Here is a 19,103-nt window from a genome sequence, read left to right as displayed (position 1 = left end):
TAAAGATGAGTTTTAATCAGTTAAAGATGAGTTTTAATCGGTTAAAGATGAGTTAAAGATGAGTTTTAATCAGTTAAAGATGAGTTTTAATCGTTAAAGATGAGTTAAAGATGAGTTTTAATCAGTTAAAGATGAGTTAAAGATGAGTTTTAATCAGTTAAAGATGAGTTTTAATCAGTTAAAGATGAGTTTTAATCGGTTAAAGATGAGTTAAAGATGAGTTTTAATCAGTTAAAGGTGAGTTTTAATCAGTTAAAGATGAATGTTAATCAGTTAAAGATGAGTTTTAATCGGTTAAAGATGAGTTAAAGATGAATTTTAATCAGTTAAAGATGAATTTTAATCAGTTAAAGATGAGTTTTAATCAGTTAAAGCGGCACTATGCAACTTTTTCATGGGCATAAAAATTGCTTGGCAATCATCAGATTGCTTGGCTGACCCGTCCTGATGAAAACGGTGACATTTCCATCTCCATCTGGTGGCCCTAGGCCGAAACAGCACTTGCAACTTTGCCTGTGGCGCCGCGTGCTTTGTTTACCTCTGGAAGTCTCGCGACACACGAGAGCCAAGAACTACTGCTTCACGGCAGGTCGTAAAGGGCTCTGAGCCGAGCCAGGTAGCCTGATAAGACACACCCTCTCTCCATTAGCTGTCGACGGCTCTCCAACTCTCTGCCAGTGTCTTGAAAAATAAACCGTAAATTGCCTCTGGTGGGTTTACGACAGTCTGGCTAGACTGTCGCCTTATTTTCTACGGAGCTCCCCCTACAGCTTTGGGGTGTGTATTGCATGGTAAACAAACCCCATATTACTGAAAGTTGCATAGTGCCGCTTTAAAGATGAGTTTTAATCAGTTAAAGATGGGTTTTAATCGGTTAAAGATGAGTTTTAATCAGTTAAAGATGGGTTTTAATCAGTTAAAGATGAGTTTTAATCAGTTAAAGATGGGTTTTAATCAGTTAAAGATGAGTTTTAATCGGTTAAAGATGAGTTAAAGATGATTTTTAATCAGTTAAAGATGAGTTTTAATCAGTTAAAGATGAATTTTAATCAGTTAAAGATGAGTTTTAATCGGTTAAAGATGGGATTTAATCGGTTAAAGATGAGTTAAAGATGAGTTAAAGATGAGTTTTAATCAGTTAAAGATGAGTTAAAGATGAGTTAAAGATGAGTTTTAATCAGTTAAAGATGAGTTAAAGATGAGTTAAAGATGAGTTTTAATCAGTTAAAGATGAGTTTTAATCGGTTAAAGATGAGTTTTAATCAGTTAAAGATGAGTTAAAGATGAGTTTTAATCAGTTAAAGATGAGTTTTAATCGGTTAAAGATGAGTTAAAGATGTGTTTTAATCAGTTAAAGATGAGTTTTAATCAGTTAAAGATGAGTTAAAGATGAGTTTTAATCAGTTAAAGATGAGTTTTAATCAGTTAAAGATGAGTTAAAGATGAGTTTTAATCAGTTAAAGATGAGTTTTAGGGACACAAACCTTTTTGATCAGAGTATTAATTCAGTTTACAAAGAAAATCTCATTAAATCTGCCGTAATAATCGGTTTTATCAGGTGTCTGAAGGAGCCGTTAATGAGAAGATGGTTTGTATTTTCACTCGTCTTTATTTGTTCTCTGAATCACTGCCTTCTTCATGCTTTTCATTCACACTTTATTTGATGCTCTTTTACTTTCTTCTCTTGATTTTCTCTTTTCATTCTTTCCTCAAACATCTGATTTTCTTTCCCTTTCTCCCTTTTTCCCTCCCACCTATTTTCTCTTTCTCCTCTTCCTCCCCATCGTTTTAACATCCTCTGCTCCTCCATCCCTCCGTCCTAGTCGCCGTGGCGCTGAGGAACCAGAAGGTGAAACTAGTCGATGGAAAAAGCCAGGTCACCCAGGTGGCCGACTCCGTTTCCATGCCGACGCTCAGTGACCTGACGGTGTGCTTTGAGGTGGAGCTCATCGGCCAGAAACAGGTTCTGCCACTCTTTCACTTTCTGTGTTTTTGCCTTCTGGGGGGTTGAAGTGGACAGTTGAGGTGTTTCACTTAAAAACAGCAACCTTTGAGTCAAAACTGCTTCCTGATGATCAGATTAAAGCCTGGGATACTCTTGGATCTCAGCCAGATGGGAGACGATGATTTTTGAGTAAAGGGCGTAACATGAATGTTAGAAAGGAGGCGCAGTTACCCAGATGGACTCGTCTAAATCTTTTGATTTAGATTGGACTTTAGATTTAGATTAACATGAGGAGAATAAATGCCCCCCAGATTATAACGTGCACAAAGTAATGAGGCATTAGATGTCGTAGATCAAGTTTTAATAGGTTAAAAATGAGTTAAAGATGAGTTTTAATCAGTTAAAGATGAGTTTTAATCGGTTAAAGATGAGTTTTAATCAGTTAAAGATGAGTTTTAATCAGTTAAAGATGAGTTTTAATCGGTTAAAGATGAGTTTTAATCAGTTAAAGATGAGTTTTAATCAGTTAAAGATGGGTTTTAATCGGTTAAAGATGAGTTAAAGATGAGTTTTAATCAGTTAAAGATGGGTTTTAATCGGTTAAAGATGAGTTTTAATCAGTTAAAGATGAGTTTTAATCAGTTAAAGATGGGTTTTAATCGGTTAAAGATGAGTTAAAGATGAGTTTTAATCAGTTAAAGATGAGTTTTAATCAGTTAAAGATGAGTTTTAATCGGTTAAAGATGAGTTTTAATCAGTTAAAGATGAGTTTTAATCAGTTAAAGATGGGTTTTAATCGGTTAAAGATGAGTTAAAGATGAGTTTTAATCAGTTAAAGATGGGTTTTAATCGGTTAAAGATGAGTTTTAATCAGTTAAAGATGGGTTTTAATCGGTTAAAGATGGGTTAAAGATGAGTTTTAATCGGTTAAAGATGAGTTTTAATCAGTTAAAGATGGGTTTTAATTGGTTAAAGATGAGTTTTAATCAGTTAAAGATGAGTTTTAATCAGTTAAAGATGAGTTTTAATCAGTTAAAGATGAGTTAAAGATGAATTTTAATTGGTTAAAGATGAGTTTTAATTAGTTAAAGATGAGTTAAAGATGAGTTTTAATTGGTTAAAGATGGGTTTTAATCGGTTAAAGATGAGTTTTAATCAGTTAAAGATGAGTTTTAATCGGTTAAAGATGAGTTTTAATCGGTTAAAGATGAGTTTTAATCGGTTAAAGATGAGTTTTAATCAGTTAAAGATGGGTTTTAATTGGTTAAAGATGAGTTTTAATCAGTTAAAGATGAGTTTTAATCAGTTAAAGATGAGTTTTAATCAGTTAAAGATGAGTTTTAATCAGTTAAAGATGGGTTTTTATCGGTTAAAGATGAGTTTTAATTGGTTAAAGATGAGTTTTAATCAGTTAAAGATGAGTTTTAATCAGTTAAAGATGAGTTTTAATCGGTTAAAGATGAGTTTTAATTGGTTAAAGATGAGTTTTAATCAGTTAAAGATGAGTTTTAATCAGTTAAAGATGGGTTTTTATCGGTTAAAGATGAGTTTTAATCGGTTAAAGATGAGTTTTAATGGTTAAAGATTCAGTTAAAGATAATCTGTGGTGTTGAGCCTCAGACTCGCTGACGGTTCTCCTGCTTCCTGAACAGAAAGAGTCGCTCTTCATCTACTACGACGGGGACGACGAAAACAACGTCCACCTGAGTTTCGGCTCCGAAAAGTCCATGCTGTCGGTGGTCATTGACGGCGTGGTCTGCCCGGTGGACTCCCTCATCTCCCCGGCCGACTTCACATCCTCCATGAAGCCCTTCTGTTTCACTTGGACTTCATCAAGCGGCCAAGTGGCGCTTTACTTCAACGGAAACTACGGGACCACCACCTGCTCCGGCTCCTCTGGGCGCTCGGTGCCGGCTGGTGGAGTTTTTCAGCTGGGAGGTAATCACCAGTTTATTCAAGCCACTGCTCTGTGATACATTTTTCAAGTTGTTCAGGTCAAAGGAGGCTGAGTTTACATCACAACCAACAGACTTCACCACCTGCTAACTGTTTGTTTTGGTCATTTAAAAGCTAAAAGATGTTATTTACTCTGAAGTCTGTCGCTTAAGCTTTCTAAACTACGACTAAAACCTTGTTTCATCTGTTCCTTCGCCTCACGTATCATCTTTCCTGCAAGCTTCCATGCCTTGATTTTAGTTTGAAGCTGAAAGTCGAGGCTGTTCCGACACTCAAAGGACACGAGTCTGAACCTCAAGCTGAGGAATTTGACCAGTCAGGAGACACTCGAGCCTGTTCCCGTCTTTCTCTGGAGGAGGGTTCTCCCAGGAGAAAGTTCTCCCTCGTTTTGAACTAATTACAAATTATTCCAGAGTTACCAAGTGCACAAAGCTAATCTGGAGGTTCCACAGATTAGGAATAAAATGACTGGAAATGTCCGACTGAGTTAGAAAGCAGAGAAAATACAAGTAAGTCCAAAATGTTTAAAATTCCAGTTACAACAGGAACATATTGTAACTGATATAGTTTTTCGAAAATGTCGTCGGCACGCTGCCTCAAATAAACAGTGAGGACGGTTCAGACTGATCTCAGCCACGGTTCAGTGTTTGTTTGAGGCAGCATGTCGACGACATTTTAGAAAAACTGTATCAGTTACAATATGTTCCTGTTGTAACTGGAATTTTATACATTTTGGACTCACTTGTATTTTCTCTGCTTTTTAACTAAGTCGGACATGACAGGATCATTTCCAGTCATTTTATTCCTAATCTGTGGAACCTCCAGATTAGCTTTGTGTAACTCTGAATAGTTTGTAATTAGTTCAGAACGAGGGAGAACTTTCTCCTCCAGAGAAAGACGGGAACAGGCTTGAGTGTCTCCTGACTGGTCAAATTCCTCAAAGTTTGCCAAAGGGGTTGTGGAAGGGGAAGATGGTGACATGTTAACATGCTGTACTGTTAGCTAGGAAGCTACAACTCTCTGAGATCCAGGCGTATGTGTTGGAGCCAGAATCAGCTTGAGGTTCAGACTCGTGTCCTTTGAGTGTTGGAACAGCCTCGACTTTCAGCTTCAAACTAAAATCAAGGCATGGAAGCTTGCAGGAAAGACGATATGTGAGGCGAAGGAACAGGTGAAACAAGGTTTTAGTCGTAGTTGAAGCGACAGACTTCAGAGTTAATCACATCTTTTAGCTTTTAAATGACCAAAAACAACAGTTCGTAGGTGGTGAAGTCTGTTGGTTGTGATGTAAACTCAACATACTGATCAAGGCAAAGGTTCAGACTCTGACTCTTTTCATGTGTCCTTCCACGATGGTGGAATGACCTCCCGAGCGCTACCAGAACAGTTTCTGAACATCTTCAGGAACCTCTTGAAGACCCAGCTCTCCTGTACTTCCCCACTAACTAATCTTATATCCTCTTCTGTAAGTCACCTTGGATAAAAGCTTCTGCTAAATGCATAAACTTAAACAGAACATGCTTTAACTTCTGCTTTAACGTCTGTGTGTAACCATGCTAATGTACTAAACTCTAGATCCCCGAGGAGTTCATCTTTAGTTCTACAGATCAGAGACACGAACATCATGAACAAGCAAAAACACTCCCTGCTGTTTACACTTTTCCTAAAGTATGGAAATGTCTTTGCTCAGGCCAGATTAGCTTCAACGGCTACATGTACAACCTGCGGCTGTGGAATCGTGCCATGGCAGCGCAGGAGCTCAGCGCGCTGACCTGCGACGTGGTGGGGAACGTCATCGACTGGGACAACAGCCACTGGAGCATCCCGTCCTCTCTGGCCCAGACCGACAGCGCGCTCAGCTGCAGTGAGTGCATGCATGAAATCTGACTTTAAAGGGTTGAAGTGTCCCAAAATGGAGACGAATGGATGATGAACATGTTCTCCAGCAACTTTAACTATGAAAATACCAGAAAATTAGCCAAAAACTGTTCTAACAAGTTGATTTTATTTAGTTTCATGTCAATGTTTGCTTCAGTTAGAAGATATATATTATACATATATACTAACTTTGCAGCCAATTTAACACATTTCTTAATGTCAAACACCAACAGAGCTGATATGGAAGGGTGGGCGGGGCCTAATCAGGCCTCTGGAGTTGACCAATCAGAGCAGAGCAGGCAGAGGTCTAATTGAATGTTGGATTCAGTTGAAAGGTGGCTTCTGTTTGCTGTCGATCTTTTAGGATTAAAGCTTTTGTTTTTTCTGTGTCTGCACCAACTCTCGACCTGTTTGAGCCTCAAACTTCCCGAATACATTCTGATATTTATTGATTACAGTAAGTTTGTTTTGTCTTCATTTGAGGCAGAGGAGGGTCGGATTGAGACGGTTTATGGGACAGCAGCGGAGCTCCGTCTCTGTGGACTTTATTTCAGGAACTCAGAGTGTTAAACCTTTCAGCGTGTTTGATATCAGGGCAGAAATTACAACCAGACTTCTGCTACATTCTCACTGCAGCTGGCAGGTTAATCACTTCCAGCTACCTGGTTGGCTCCACACCAGAATTCACAGAGTCCTGCTTTGTTTTCCTTTCCCTCTTCAGCCAGCTGGACTCCTTTAAATCCAAACAGATTCTCTTAGAGTTCACCAACACAAACACACAAACGTGCTACTGAGTGACACACGCAGGAAATCGCTGGGTCGAAATGCTTATTTATGTGAGATATTTCATCGTACTTTTAACAACAGGAGCAGCATAAATGCCGACTCGCACATCGGCTGCGTGTGTTTACAGAGCAGCGTTTCTCCGAGGGAGAGCTGTGAGTGAGCGCAGCCGCAGGAGGTTAACCGCCGCGGTTAGAAAGGAATCTCTGCCAGCTCTGCACCCACTTAGAGACACTGTGTGTGCTGTTAGACCTCAGAGACCCACAGCGGTTTCTGAGGAATACAGGATTCTGCACGCAGCAGAGTCCTGATTCTGTATGCAGCAGCGTCCTGATTCTGCACGCAGCAGCGTCCTGATTCTGCAGGCAGCAGCGTCCTGATTCTGCACGCAGCAGCGTCCTGATTCTGCACGCAGCAGAGTCCTGATTCTGCACGCAGTAGAGTCCTGATTCTGCACGCAGCAGAGTCCTGATTCTGCACGCAGCAGCGTCCTGATTCTGCACGCAGTAGAGTCCTGATTCTGCACGCAGCAGCGTCCTGATTCTGCACGCAGCAGCGTCCTGATTCTGCACGCAGCAGCGTCCTGATTCTGCACGCAGCAGAGTCCTGATTCTGCAGGCAGCAGCGTCCTGATTCTGCACGCAGCAGAGTCCTGATTCTGTATGCAGCAGCGTCCTGATTCTGCACGCAGCAGAGTCCTGATTCTGTATGCAGCAGCGTCCTGATTCTGCACGCAGCAGAGTCCTGATTCTGCACGCAGCAGAGTCCTGATTCTGCACGCAGCAGCGTCCTGATTCTGCACGCAGCAGCGTCCTGATTCTGTATGCAGCGTCCTGATTCTGCACGCAGCAGCGTCCTGATTCTGCACGCAGCAGAGTCCTGATTCTGCAGGCAGCAGCGTCCTGATTCTGCATGCCTTTGGCTCGAGCCCCCATGTGCGCCCACTCTGACGTGTTTGTGGGAATAATGACCGACTTTCATTAACAGTCTGACAGTTTGAGCTGCTGTCAGACCCGGGCTGAACCGTGTAATTAACGAATTAATCAGATTGTTTTGTGTTTACAGGCTGATGCTTTTTAACAGAGATGGGGACTCGAGTCACTGTGACTTGGACTCGAGTTGCTGTTTTGATGACTTGGGACTTGACTTGACAAAAAATAAAAGACTCGAGACTCGACTCGGACTTGGAAGTTAAAGACTCGGCACTTGACTTGAGACTAGATGACTTGAATGACTTGAGTGTTAAGCATCTAGCATAACTTCCAACTTTGTTCGTAAGACTTGGGACTTACTTGAGACTTGAAAGCTAAGACTTGTAATTTACTTGAGACTTGAAAGCTAAGACTTGGGACTTACTTGAGACTTGAAAGCTAAGACTTGAGACTTACTTGAGACTTGAAAGCTAAGACTTGGAACTTACTTGAGACTTGAAAGTTAAGACTTGGGACTTACTTGAGACTTGAAAGCTAAGACTTGGGACTTACTTGAGACTTGAAAGTTAAGACTTGGAACTTACTTGAGACTTGAAAGTTAAGACTTGGAACTTACTTGAGACTTGAAAGGTAAGACTTGGAACTTACTTGAGACTTGAAAGCTAAGACTTGGGACTTACTTGAGACTTGAAAGCTAAGACTTGGGACTTACTTGAGACTTGAAAGCTAAGACTTGGGACTTATTGAGACTTAAAAGCTAAGACTTGGGACTTACTTGAGACTTTAAAGCTAAGACTTGGAACTTACTTGAGACTTGAAAGCTAAGACTTGAGACTTGAAAGCTAAGTCTTGAGACTTACTTGAGACTTGAAAGCTAAGACTTGAGACTTGCACATGTGTGACTCGGTCCCATCTCTGCTTTTTAAACTGATGTCCATTAACCTGTCCTTCTCTTCACAGTCTGCTACCCGCATTGCATTCATTTAACCACTGCTGCGCCAACTAGTGGTGAGTGCTGCTAACACTGCTTCCATAATTATCAGTTTGATTGTGCTAACAGAGCTTTGGTGCATGCGTTAGCATCTTTTTAACCAGACTTACTAACCCTCGGTGCCTGGAACACAAACCCTGCCTCCTGCCTCTGTTCCGGGGTTTCTGTTGACAGTTTACTGTGAATTTTCTGTGAGTTTGTCTTCATCAGGGATCTGAAAACCCGGCTCCACTCATTAGTTGGTGGTCAGACCTTCGGAGGCCTGCTAATCAGCAGCTTTGTTGTTGCATCGGTTTACACGAGCGCAGAATCTCATTTTAACCACATTCAGACCCTCAGAGGGGTTCCTGCTTCTCTGTCAACAGTAAACATGTTTTCCACTGCTGCGTATGGTCCGGCTGCTGAGTCACTGCACCAATTATACCGTAGGTTATCAGTCACGGTCGCCACGGCGACACACTGATGAGCACACGCAGAGAAAACATACATGCTTTCAGTTACAGCCATCGGAGACGGTCTGACTGTTAGCTGTGATGCTAACAGGAGAATGGATTCTTCAATCTGACTGTTAGCTGTGATGCTAACATGAGACACGGGCTGTGTTCGAAACCGCATACTACATACTGCATACTACATACTACATACTGCATACTGCATACTACATACTACATACTGCATACTACATACTACATACTGCATACTGCATACTACATACTACATACTGCATACTACATACTACATACTACATACTACATACTGCATACTGCATACTGCATACTCATCGATCAGCCAGTATCCAGAGCGTTTACCCACAATGCATTTGGCTCCTGCCCGAGCTGAAATCAGCCGGCCTGAAGCTGATTTCTCTTAAGCTCTAAACTCTGTAAACTTTAGCAACATTTGAAACATTTTCAGGTGAGAAAGTAGTCGTTTAGATCCCCAACGTGTTGAAAACCTGACAAAATACCGGCTGTTTACAATTTTGTTCCCACGAATTCGGCGCTACTAAAGCTAGCCGCAGTGAGCTAACGCACTTCCGGTTATTTTCACAAAATAAAATACCCGTTGCCTTTTATCACAGGGAAAGCCATTACCATACAATTGGTGCTTTTGTTTTGAAAACAGGAAGTGAACCTACCCTCGTTGTAGCTAGCTTGAAACTGCCGTTTTGACAGGAAATGACGATCGGCGACGTCACGTTACGTTGCATCTTGGGTAGTTTGAGTATGAGTAGTAACCTCATGATGCATACCCAACATTTAGAGAATCTAGTATGCATCCGGGAACTTCTCGCTTACTCAAACTCGCTTACTAACTCTGAAAGTTAGTATGAGTAGTAGGAGAAGTATGTGGTTTCGAACACAGCCAGGGAGTTCGTGGAGCTCTCTCAGATGTTGCTAATGCTAACACAGTAGGCTTAATGATGGTGGTTGGCTTCAGCCCTGCAGGGAGCTTTTCCTGATGCCTTCTCCTTCCTCATATCCACTCTCCTCCGGGGCCCTTAAAGTGTTCGCGGCCCACCACCTGAGACGTGACAAATACTTTAATCTCAGCTGAAATCAGCCTTTATCCCCCTCCAACGAGCTGAGACTCTCCAGACCACCGAGGTCTCGGCCCACGTACTTTGAGCCTTAAAGTCCTGATGATGATGTAAGAGAAGACGAGAGTTTGAGATTTAATGATGCAACAGGTAGAGGAGGGGGAGGGCTTTCTGCCTCTTTCTGTCTTTCTGTGTCTTTCTGCATCTTTCTGTCCTTTCTGTGTCTTTCTGTGTCTTTTCTGTGTCTTTCTGTGTCTTTTCTGTGTCTTTCTGTGTCTTTTCTGTGTCTTTCTGTGTCTTTTATGTGTCTTTCTGTGTCTTTCTGTGTCTTTTCTGTGTCTTTTATGTGTCTTTCTGTGTCTTTCTGTGTCCTTTCTGTTTCTTTCTGTGTCTTGCTGTGTCTTTTCTGTGTCTTTCTGTGTCTTTCTGTGTCTTTTCTGCCTCTTTTTGTGTCTTTCTGTGTCTTTTCTGCATCTTTCTGTGTCTTTCTGTGTCTTTCTGTGTCTTTTCTGCATCTTTCTGTGTCTTTTATGTGTCTTTCTGTGTCTTTTCTGTGTCTTTTATGTGTCTTTCTGTGTCTTTCTGTGTCCTTTCTGTTTCTTTCTGTGTCTTGCTGTGTCTTTTCTGTGTCTTTCTGTGTCTTTCTGTGTCTTTTCTGCCTCTTTTTGTGTCTTTCTGTGTCTTTTCTGCATCTTTCTGTGTCTTTTCTGTGTCTTTCTGTGTCTTTTCTGTGTCTTTCTGTGTCTTTACTGCATCTTTCTGTGTCTTTTCTGCATCTTTTCTGCCTCTTTCTGTGTCTTTTCTGTGTCTTTTCTGCCTCTTTCTGTGTCTTTCTGTGTCTTTTATGTGTCTTTCTGTGTCTTTCTGTGTCTTTCTGTCCTCCCACTCTCCCCGGAGGGCTCGGTGAATATTCATCATGTTCGGGCTGGAGCCGGATCATATTACAGACTGCCAAAGTACCTTTAGGGGCGCTTGGTTTATAACACACAACATGTGAGTCTGATCCTCTGGAAATGTGCAGCAGACAGAACCTGAAAGATCATGATTCCTGGAGTCTCTGCACGTCCTCTGCGTGCTGGAGTGTCCTTCGCTTCCCCGCAATAAGCACTCGAGACGCCACTCAGCCTGATGCAGATGGATACGAGTGGGATAAACACAGATGCTGCCTCTGTCTCTGTGTCGGTGCCAGAAACTTCCACCATGTTGTGGTGATAACAGGTTAAAGTCTGATAATAAAGGTGTGATAATTAGAGGATTCTCATGTAGTGATAACCAGCTTATAAACAACACTGCGGTAGTAACAGAACTTTGACTTGATTACCAGTTTAAACTGTTTGTTACCCCAAATATTTAGAAAGTTTCTTTTATATATATATATATTCTTATATTATATATTATATATTTTTATTTTTTTTCATTATTTATTTAGTCATTTATTGTGAGAATGCTTTAAGGCATTCTCACTATTAAGTTCCTGTTTCTCTTTATTATTATTATTCCGCCAGTTTTCGGCACCTAACTACTCCTGCATACTTTCAGATATTTCTACAATTTTGGTATCAAAACGTTCAGCTCTTTCAGCAGATTCCTGCCATCATTTTTGGTGTTTTTAACTTTTACACTTTTTAAGATATTCAACTTTTATTCAAATTTTCCCGTCATTCAAATGAATGGAAACAGCTTTCAGCTCTTCCAAATCATCTCCCTCTTTCTATCTATTTCTGCATGCTTTCAGCTAGAGACACCATTTAAACTTTAAATGGGTCACAAGACATTCAGCTATTACCAATTGTTTCAGCTTTTTCAAATCTTCAGCCGATTTTGAAATATGACAGTTTCAAAAACATGAACATTTTGCTCCTTCTTGATTTTTATGAATGAGCACACAGTTGAGTGCGTGCTGATAAGTTTCAACTTTTTCAGTTTTTTCAAACAAATTACTAGAACTTTCATACAGTTTAACTTAGAGACACAAATTATACCTTAAAATGTAGGAAAATGTGTCCTCTTTCAGCCAATGTAACTACTAAAGAGCTCACATTTACAGAATTTCAGCTATGAGCCTTGAACCGAGACCAACCTCTTAAATTCTCTGACTAACTCCAATGTTAAGTTTGGTAGTACACACAAAAATCACAAAATTCCTTCAACCAAAACAATTCTTACTGCTAAAATTGAACTATTTTCAGCTTTTTTTTAGCATGGTCAGCTTTCCCCATTCAGCTCATAAGCATTCTCACTGCTGTCTCACAGGAACAGCTCTTTCTAGTTATTATTATTATTATTAGTTAGTAGTAGTATTTTTTTTATTAGAATTGGTATTATTATTGTTGTTGTTGTTAATATACAATCATTGTAAATATTAATAATTTTTTTAGCTACTTGATTAATTTGAATTTCCCCCATTGGGGGATGAATAAAGTATTTTTCTATTCTATTACATCAAGAATACTGAACTGATTATTAACTTCTGTTATTACTGAGTTATTACTGATTATTAACTTCTGTTATTACTGATTAATAACTTCTGTTATTACTGATTATTAACTTCTGTTATTACTGAGTTATTACTGATTATTAACTTCTTATATTACTGAGTTATTACTGATTATTAACTTCTTATATTACTGAGTTATTACTGATTATTAACTTCTGTTATTACTGAGTTATTACTGATTAATAACTTCTGTTATTGATTAATAACTTCTGTTATTACTGATTAATAACTTCTGTTATTACTGATTATTAACTTCTGTTATTACTGAGTTATTACTGATTAATAACTTATGTTATTACTGAGTTATTACTGATTATTAACTTCTGTTATTACTGAGTTATTACTGCACAGTAGGTGAGCAGCCTGCCTTAGGTTTTACCTTTAATTTGGTTTCCCATTGTTATTGATGAGCTGATACTGGGGTAATTACATGATAATTACCTAATTATCACATCTTTATTGACAGACTACTGTTTTCTCTTGTTGAAACATTGAAACATGTTCCAGCAGGCTCAGGTAATAATAATAATAATAATAATACATTTTATTTATAACGTAGAGTCCCGGCCCGTCAGATAGAAGCTGTGGGAAAGGATTTCAGGAAGTCCCCGTTAGAGATCAGCCACTCCTGACGTGATGCAAACAAAATGCTGATTTCCACGGCGTCCCGCTCTGCCTCCTGTGAGCTGTGAGGACGCTTCTCCGGCCGTTCAGTGCATCCAGGAGCAGAAAACTGCAGAAAGCATCTGAACGTTCTCTGGTTTTCACGTTTAAAAATCGTCCCAGTTATTAGCCAAGAGTCGGATGATTCAGGAGGATTCTGGGACTCGCAGCTCTCAGACGCTCAGATACTTCCTGCTTCAGCTCCACTTTAAACTGGTTTAAACTTTAAACTTTAAGAAGCTCAGGTTCGCCGCTGCTCGCCGGTTCGAGGCCGTCTCCTTCGCTCGGTGGGATTTAGGAAAATGTGTCTGAAAATAAAGCTGAAGCATCAGTTTGAGCTGTGAACACAGAGACATCAAATCAAATCAAATCAAATTTATTTATAGCACATTTCATGTACAAAACAGTTCAAAGTGCTTCACATAAAATAAAAGCATTGCAGCAGGGAGTGGAAGAAGCATTAAAAACACATAAAAGAACATAAAGAGAAACAAATAAAATCATTTAAATGAATTTAAAAACAAGCAACAGTCCAGATAAGTTCAAAGATACCTGGATTTAAAAATGTCTCCATTTGGTGAAAGTTTCATCTCCACTGGCAGTTTGTTCCACTTGTTTGCAGCAGAACAGCTAAATGCTTCATGTGTGCAGACTCCCGCTAATTCCAGTGTGTTTTCATGTCTCTGAAGGTAACACCAAACTCACCACCAGCTGCGACTCCCCCGGACACGGCTGCCAAGGTAGGAAAAACAAACGCACCTCAGATCCCAACACAGCCAGAAATGTCTCTGTTTTCCCTTCTTTTCTTCCCTCTTTCACTTCCCCGGGTTGCTGTGTGGCTTCCCGGGGAAAAGCTGAACTAACCTCCTCTGTCTGTGAAGCATTCAGTAAATACTGTTAAAGGTAATAATACTTTATACCTTGAATTATGCACTAAAGTCCTCAGGAAGTCGGACTTTCTGCCAGGAACACGATGTATAACGGAGGTTTTCCTCCGGGTTTGATGCAGCTGAGAACCAAACCCAACCACTTTTAAAGGTTTCTGCTCTTTGTGCCGTACTCAGAAATGTTCAGAGTCCCCCGAGCTGCTCAGAGGCCTCAGAGGGACTTTATTTTACGGGTCAGTCTTTGTGGGAATGTGCTCAGAGGGGGAATCCCGACGCCCCCCCCGAGGCTTTCTGAAGCTGCTCAACCCGTAAAAATGGATTCTGGACTCGTTGTTCAGAGAAAGTCTCGGTCAGGGTGGAGTTTCACACATGTTTACCTCCATGTTTACCTCCATGTTTCCCAAAGCCAGGAGAACACGGAGCCTCCATGTTTCCCAAAGCCAGGAGAACACGGAGCCTCCATGTTTCTTCCATGTTTCCCAAAGCCAGGAGAACACGGAGCCTCCATGTTTCCTCAAAGCCAGGAGAACACAGAGCCTCCATGTTTCCCAAAGTCAGGAGAACACAGAGCCTCCATGTTTCCTCAAAGCCAGGAGAACACAGAGCCTCCATGTTTCCCAAAGCCAGGAGAACACGGAGCCTCCATGTTTCCCAAAGCCAGGAGAACACAGAGCCTCCATGTTTCCTCAAAGCCAGGAGAACACAGAGCCTCCATGTTTCCCAAAGCCAGGAGAACACGGAGCCTCCATGTTTCCCAAAGCCAGGAGAACACAGAGCCTCCATGTTTCCCAAAGCCAGGAGAACACAGAGCCTCCATGTTTCCCAAAGCCAGGAGAACACGGAGCCTCCATGTTTCCCAAAGTCAGGAGAACACGGAGCCTCCATGTTTCCCAAAGCCAGGAGAACACGGAGCCTCCATGTTTCCCAAAGCCAGGAGAACACGGAGCCTCCATGTTTCCCAAAGCTAGGAGAACACGGAGCCTCCATGTTTCCCAAAGCTAGGAGAACACAGAGCCTCCATGTTTCCCAAAGCTAGGAGAACACGGAGCCTCCATGTTTCCCAAAGCCAGGAGAACACGGAGCCTCCATGTTTCCCAAAGCCAGGAGAACACGGAGCCTCCATGTTTCCCAAAGCCAGGAGAACACGGAGCCTCCATGTTTCCCAAAGCTAGGAGAACACAGAGCCTCCATGTTTCCCAAAGCTAGGAGAACACGGAGCCTCCATGTTTCCCAAAGCCAGGAGAACACGGAGCCTCCATGTTTCCCAAAGCCAGGAGAACACGGAGCCTCCATGTTTCCCAAAGCCAGGAGAACACGGAGCCTCCATGTTTCCCAAAGCCAGGAGAACACGGAGCCTCCATGTTTCCCAAAGCCAGGAGAACACGGAGCCTCCATGTTTTCCAAAGCTAGGAGAACACGGAGCCTCCATGTTTTCCAAAGCCAGGAGAACACAGAGCCTCCATGTTTCCCAAAGCTAGGAGAACACAGAGCCTCCATGTTTCCCAAAGCCAGGAGAACACGGAGCCTCCATGTTTCCCAAAGCCAGGAGAACACGGAGCCTCCATGTTTCCCAAAGCTAGGAGAACACGGAGCCTCCATGTTTCCCAAAGCTAGGAGAACACGGAGCCTCCATGTTTCCCAAAGCCAGGAGAACACGGAGCCTCCATGTTTCCTCCATGTTTTCCTGGGAGGATGAAGACAGAAAAGTGAAGAGAAGAGGAGGATATGATTTATTTAAAGAGGAACCGCTGAAACTTTTTAGAAATAATCCAACAGCCACTTTTAGGTTTATTTTAAATAGAAACAAGGAGTTTGAGCTTCTGAGGAGCATCGACAGAGGGGGCAAATAGTCGGTTAAAGTCAGGCCTGGAGCGTCCGACCCACCCCAGGGGGTCTTAAACTGGAGCCCAGATGATTCAAAGTGGGCAGGTGGGCAGGTGGGTTCTGCTTAGACCCGATCCCAGCGCTGGAACATCAGTTCTCACAGCTACGGAAGCCTCAGAGGAACATTTGTCCAAAGGTCGGGCTTGAGATGCAGAACAGTTTTATGACAGGCGGGACAGCGCTGACATGGCTGCAGTCTCTGAGCTGGGCTGCTCATCGGGGCTGAAGAGCAGAACCCCAGAGCAGGTAAGGGGACCGGGTCCTGGTCCTGGTCCTGGTCCTGGTCCTGGTCCTGGTCCTGCTCCTGCTCCTGCTCCTGGTCCTGGTCCTGGTCCTGCTCCTGCTCCTGCTCCTGCTCCTGCTCCTGCTCCTGCTCCTGCTCCTGGTCCTGGTCCTGGTCCTGGTCCTGGTCCTGGTTCTTTGCCTGAATGCTGCAGGTCGCTGAATCCCTGGAGAACAGGCTTTCACATCAGGATCCTTCTGTTCTGTGTGTTCTGGAGGAGGAAGCACCATAAAGGTTTCCAAGGGAAGGACATCTGAAAGCCGCTGCTGCCCTCTGCTGGCAGACAGAAGCATGGCCACAAAAAGCTGCTCAGGTTTCATTCAGAAGAGCCTCTGCGGCCGCCGTTATTACAGAACCGCTGAGCTCCAAACTGTAGTAAACCAAAGGTGCCCAGAGTGCTGCATCCTGAGGCCAGAAGCAGCTAAAACAAGTCGTAACACTCAAATAAAATCAGCCACTCAGGGAAGTTTTATCGAACACGTTCTCCGAATGTTTCCTGATGATCATCGTTTCCACGGAGACGAATGAGCAGCTGTAACTGATGCGTCTCCAGCTGGTTCCACATCCACCCTGCTCAGGCTGCAGGGAAAGAGGGCGGAAAACAGAAAGTGTCCTGAGCTGGGCAGCTGGGCAGGTGGGCAGGTGGGCAGCTGGGCAGCTGGGCAGGTGGGCAGGTGGGCAGCTGGGCAGCTGGGGCAGGTGGGCAGCTGGGCAGGTGGGCAGCTGGGCAGGTGGGCAGGTGGGCAGCTGGGCAGCTGGGCAGCTGGGCAGCTGGGCAGGTGGGCAGCTGGGCAGGTGGGCAGCTGGGCAGGTGGGCAGCTGGGCAGCTGGGCAGCTGGGCAGCTGGGCAGGTAGGCAGGTGGGCAGCTGGGCAGCTGGGCAGCTGGGCAGCTGGGCAGCTGGGCAGGTGGGCAGGTGGGCAGCTGGGCAGCTGGGCAGCTGGGCAGCTGGGCAGGTAGGCAGGTGGGCAGGTGGGCAGGTGGGCAGCTGGGCAGGTGGGCAGGTGGGCAGGTGGGCAGGTGGGCAGGTGGGCAGGTAGGCAGCTGGGCAGGTGGGCAGCTGGGCAGCTGGGCAGGTAGGCAGCTGGGCAGCTGGGCAGCTGGGCAGCTGGGCAGGTGGGCAGGTAGGCAGCTGGGCAGCTGGGCAGCTGGGCAGGTGGGCAGCTGGGCAGGTGGGCAGCTGGGCAGGTGGGTAGCTGGGCAGGTGGGCAGGTGGGCAGCTGGGCAGGTGGGCAGCTGGGCAGCTGGGCAGGTGGGCAGCTGGGCAGCTGGGCAGGTGGGCAGGTGGGCAGCTGGGCAGGTGGGCAGCTGGGCAGGTAGGCAGGTGGGCAGGTGGGCAGCTGGGCAGGTAGGCAGGTGGGCAGGTGGGCAGGTGGGCAGGTAGGCAGGTGTATGACCCACATTATGTGCTGTGAGTCAGACTAAAGCTCTCACAGTCTGTCCGTCTGATGTTGATGCGACTCTGTTAAGGATCAGTGTGTTTATGACCTGCTGCTTTCACCATCGACACCTTTCTGCCACCTTCTGTGACCATGTTCATTTCTCAAGCATCATCGCAGCCGTTCATCGTCCTCTGCATCTTTCTCTCTGTTTCATCCCAACACCTCCACCTCCACCTCCACCAGCCACTCCCTTCCTCTCCACCTCATCCACTGACTCCACTAACACCATCTATGCTGCCATCACCCACGGTAAGCCGCTGCCCTCATCCTCACACTAACCCTTCCTCTCCATCTATAACCTTTCCCGCTTTCTTTTATAGACACCCCCCCATCCCATAAACTGCCACTTTTCTCTGCTTTTTGCCCCTTAAATGTTGGAGGGGCTCATCTCAGGCTCCGTTTTGCAGCTTTGTTGCCATCTTTGGCTCTGTGGGCTGCAGCGTTTGACACTGACGGTTCAATAAAAGGTTTTTCTCATGGTTTGGGCATGTTGGGAATCACTAAACAAGCCTGGAACAAACTGGTTACTGCACCAGTGTGCCCCATCAGGGCTAACATTACTGCCCCATCAGGGCTAACATTACTGCCACATCAGGGCTAACATTACTGCCCCATCAGGGCTAACATTACTGCCCCATCAGGGCTAACATTACTGCCCCATCAGGGCTAACATTACTGCCCCATCAGGGCTAACATTACTGCCACATCAGGGCTAACATTACTGCCCCATCAGGGCTAACATTACTGCCCCATCAGGGCTAACATTACTGACCCATCAGGGCTAACATTACTGCCACATCAGGGCTAACATTACTGCCACATCAGGGCTAACATTACTGACCCATCAGGGCTAACATTACTGCCACATCAGGGCTAACATTACTGCCACATCAGGGCTAACATTACTGCCACATCAGGGCTAACATTACTGCCACATCAGGGCTAACATTACTGCCACATCAGGGCTAACATTACTGACCCATCAGGGCTAACATTACTGACCCATCAGGGCTAACATTACTGCCACATCAGGGCTAACATTACTGACCCATCAGGGCTAACATTACTGCCACATCAGACCCATCAGGGCTAACATTACTGCCACATCAGGGCTAACATTACTGACCCATCAGGGCTAACATTACTGCCCCATCAGGGCCAACATTACTGCCACATCAGAGCTAACATTACTGCCCCATCACTCCGTTTTCTGTTGATCTGATCCAGTTATCAGTTATTTATCTGTGTTGACACAAGCTGTGTTCCAAACCGCATACTTCTCCTACTACTCATACTAACTTTCTGAGTTAGTATGTGAGTTTGAGTAAGCGAGAAGTTCCCGGATGCATACTAGATTCTCCTAAATGTTGGGTATGCATCATGAGGTTACTACTCATACTCAAACTACCCAAGATGCAACGTA

At 43.9% G+C, this 19,103-nt stretch overlaps 1 protein-coding gene across 4 annotated transcripts in view; it reads left to right on the top strand.

Annotated features, from left to right (window-relative positions):
- adgrg6 (adhesion G protein-coupled receptor G6) overlaps window positions 1-19,103 on the top strand; it is a 151,536-nt gene that overhangs the window by 48,828 nt on the left and 83,605 nt on the right. For 3 of the 4 annotated variants that reach the window (XM_075458653.1, XM_075458650.1, XM_075458652.1), the window contains 5 exons: window positions 1,824-1,963; window positions 3,598-3,883; window positions 5,592-5,765; window positions 8,455-8,502; window positions 13,875-13,925. In XM_075458653.1, coding sequence (XP_075314768.1) covers window positions 1,824-1,963; window positions 3,598-3,883; window positions 5,592-5,765; window positions 8,455-8,502; window positions 13,875-13,925 — 699 coding nt within the window. The remainder of the gene's footprint in view (window positions 1-1,823; window positions 1,964-3,597; window positions 3,884-5,591; window positions 5,766-8,454; window positions 8,503-13,874; window positions 13,926-19,103) is intronic. The other variant, XM_075458651.1, reaches the window with a different exon arrangement.

Source organism: Odontesthes bonariensis, chromosome 24 (assembly GCF_027942865.1).
Source record: "Odontesthes bonariensis isolate fOdoBon6 chromosome 24, fOdoBon6.hap1, whole genome shotgun sequence".
NCBI lineage: Eukaryota > Metazoa > Chordata > Actinopteri > Atheriniformes > Atherinopsidae > Odontesthes > Odontesthes bonariensis.
Note: the sequence above shows the minus strand (reverse complement) of the source record. Positions and strands in the feature narration are given on the sequence as shown.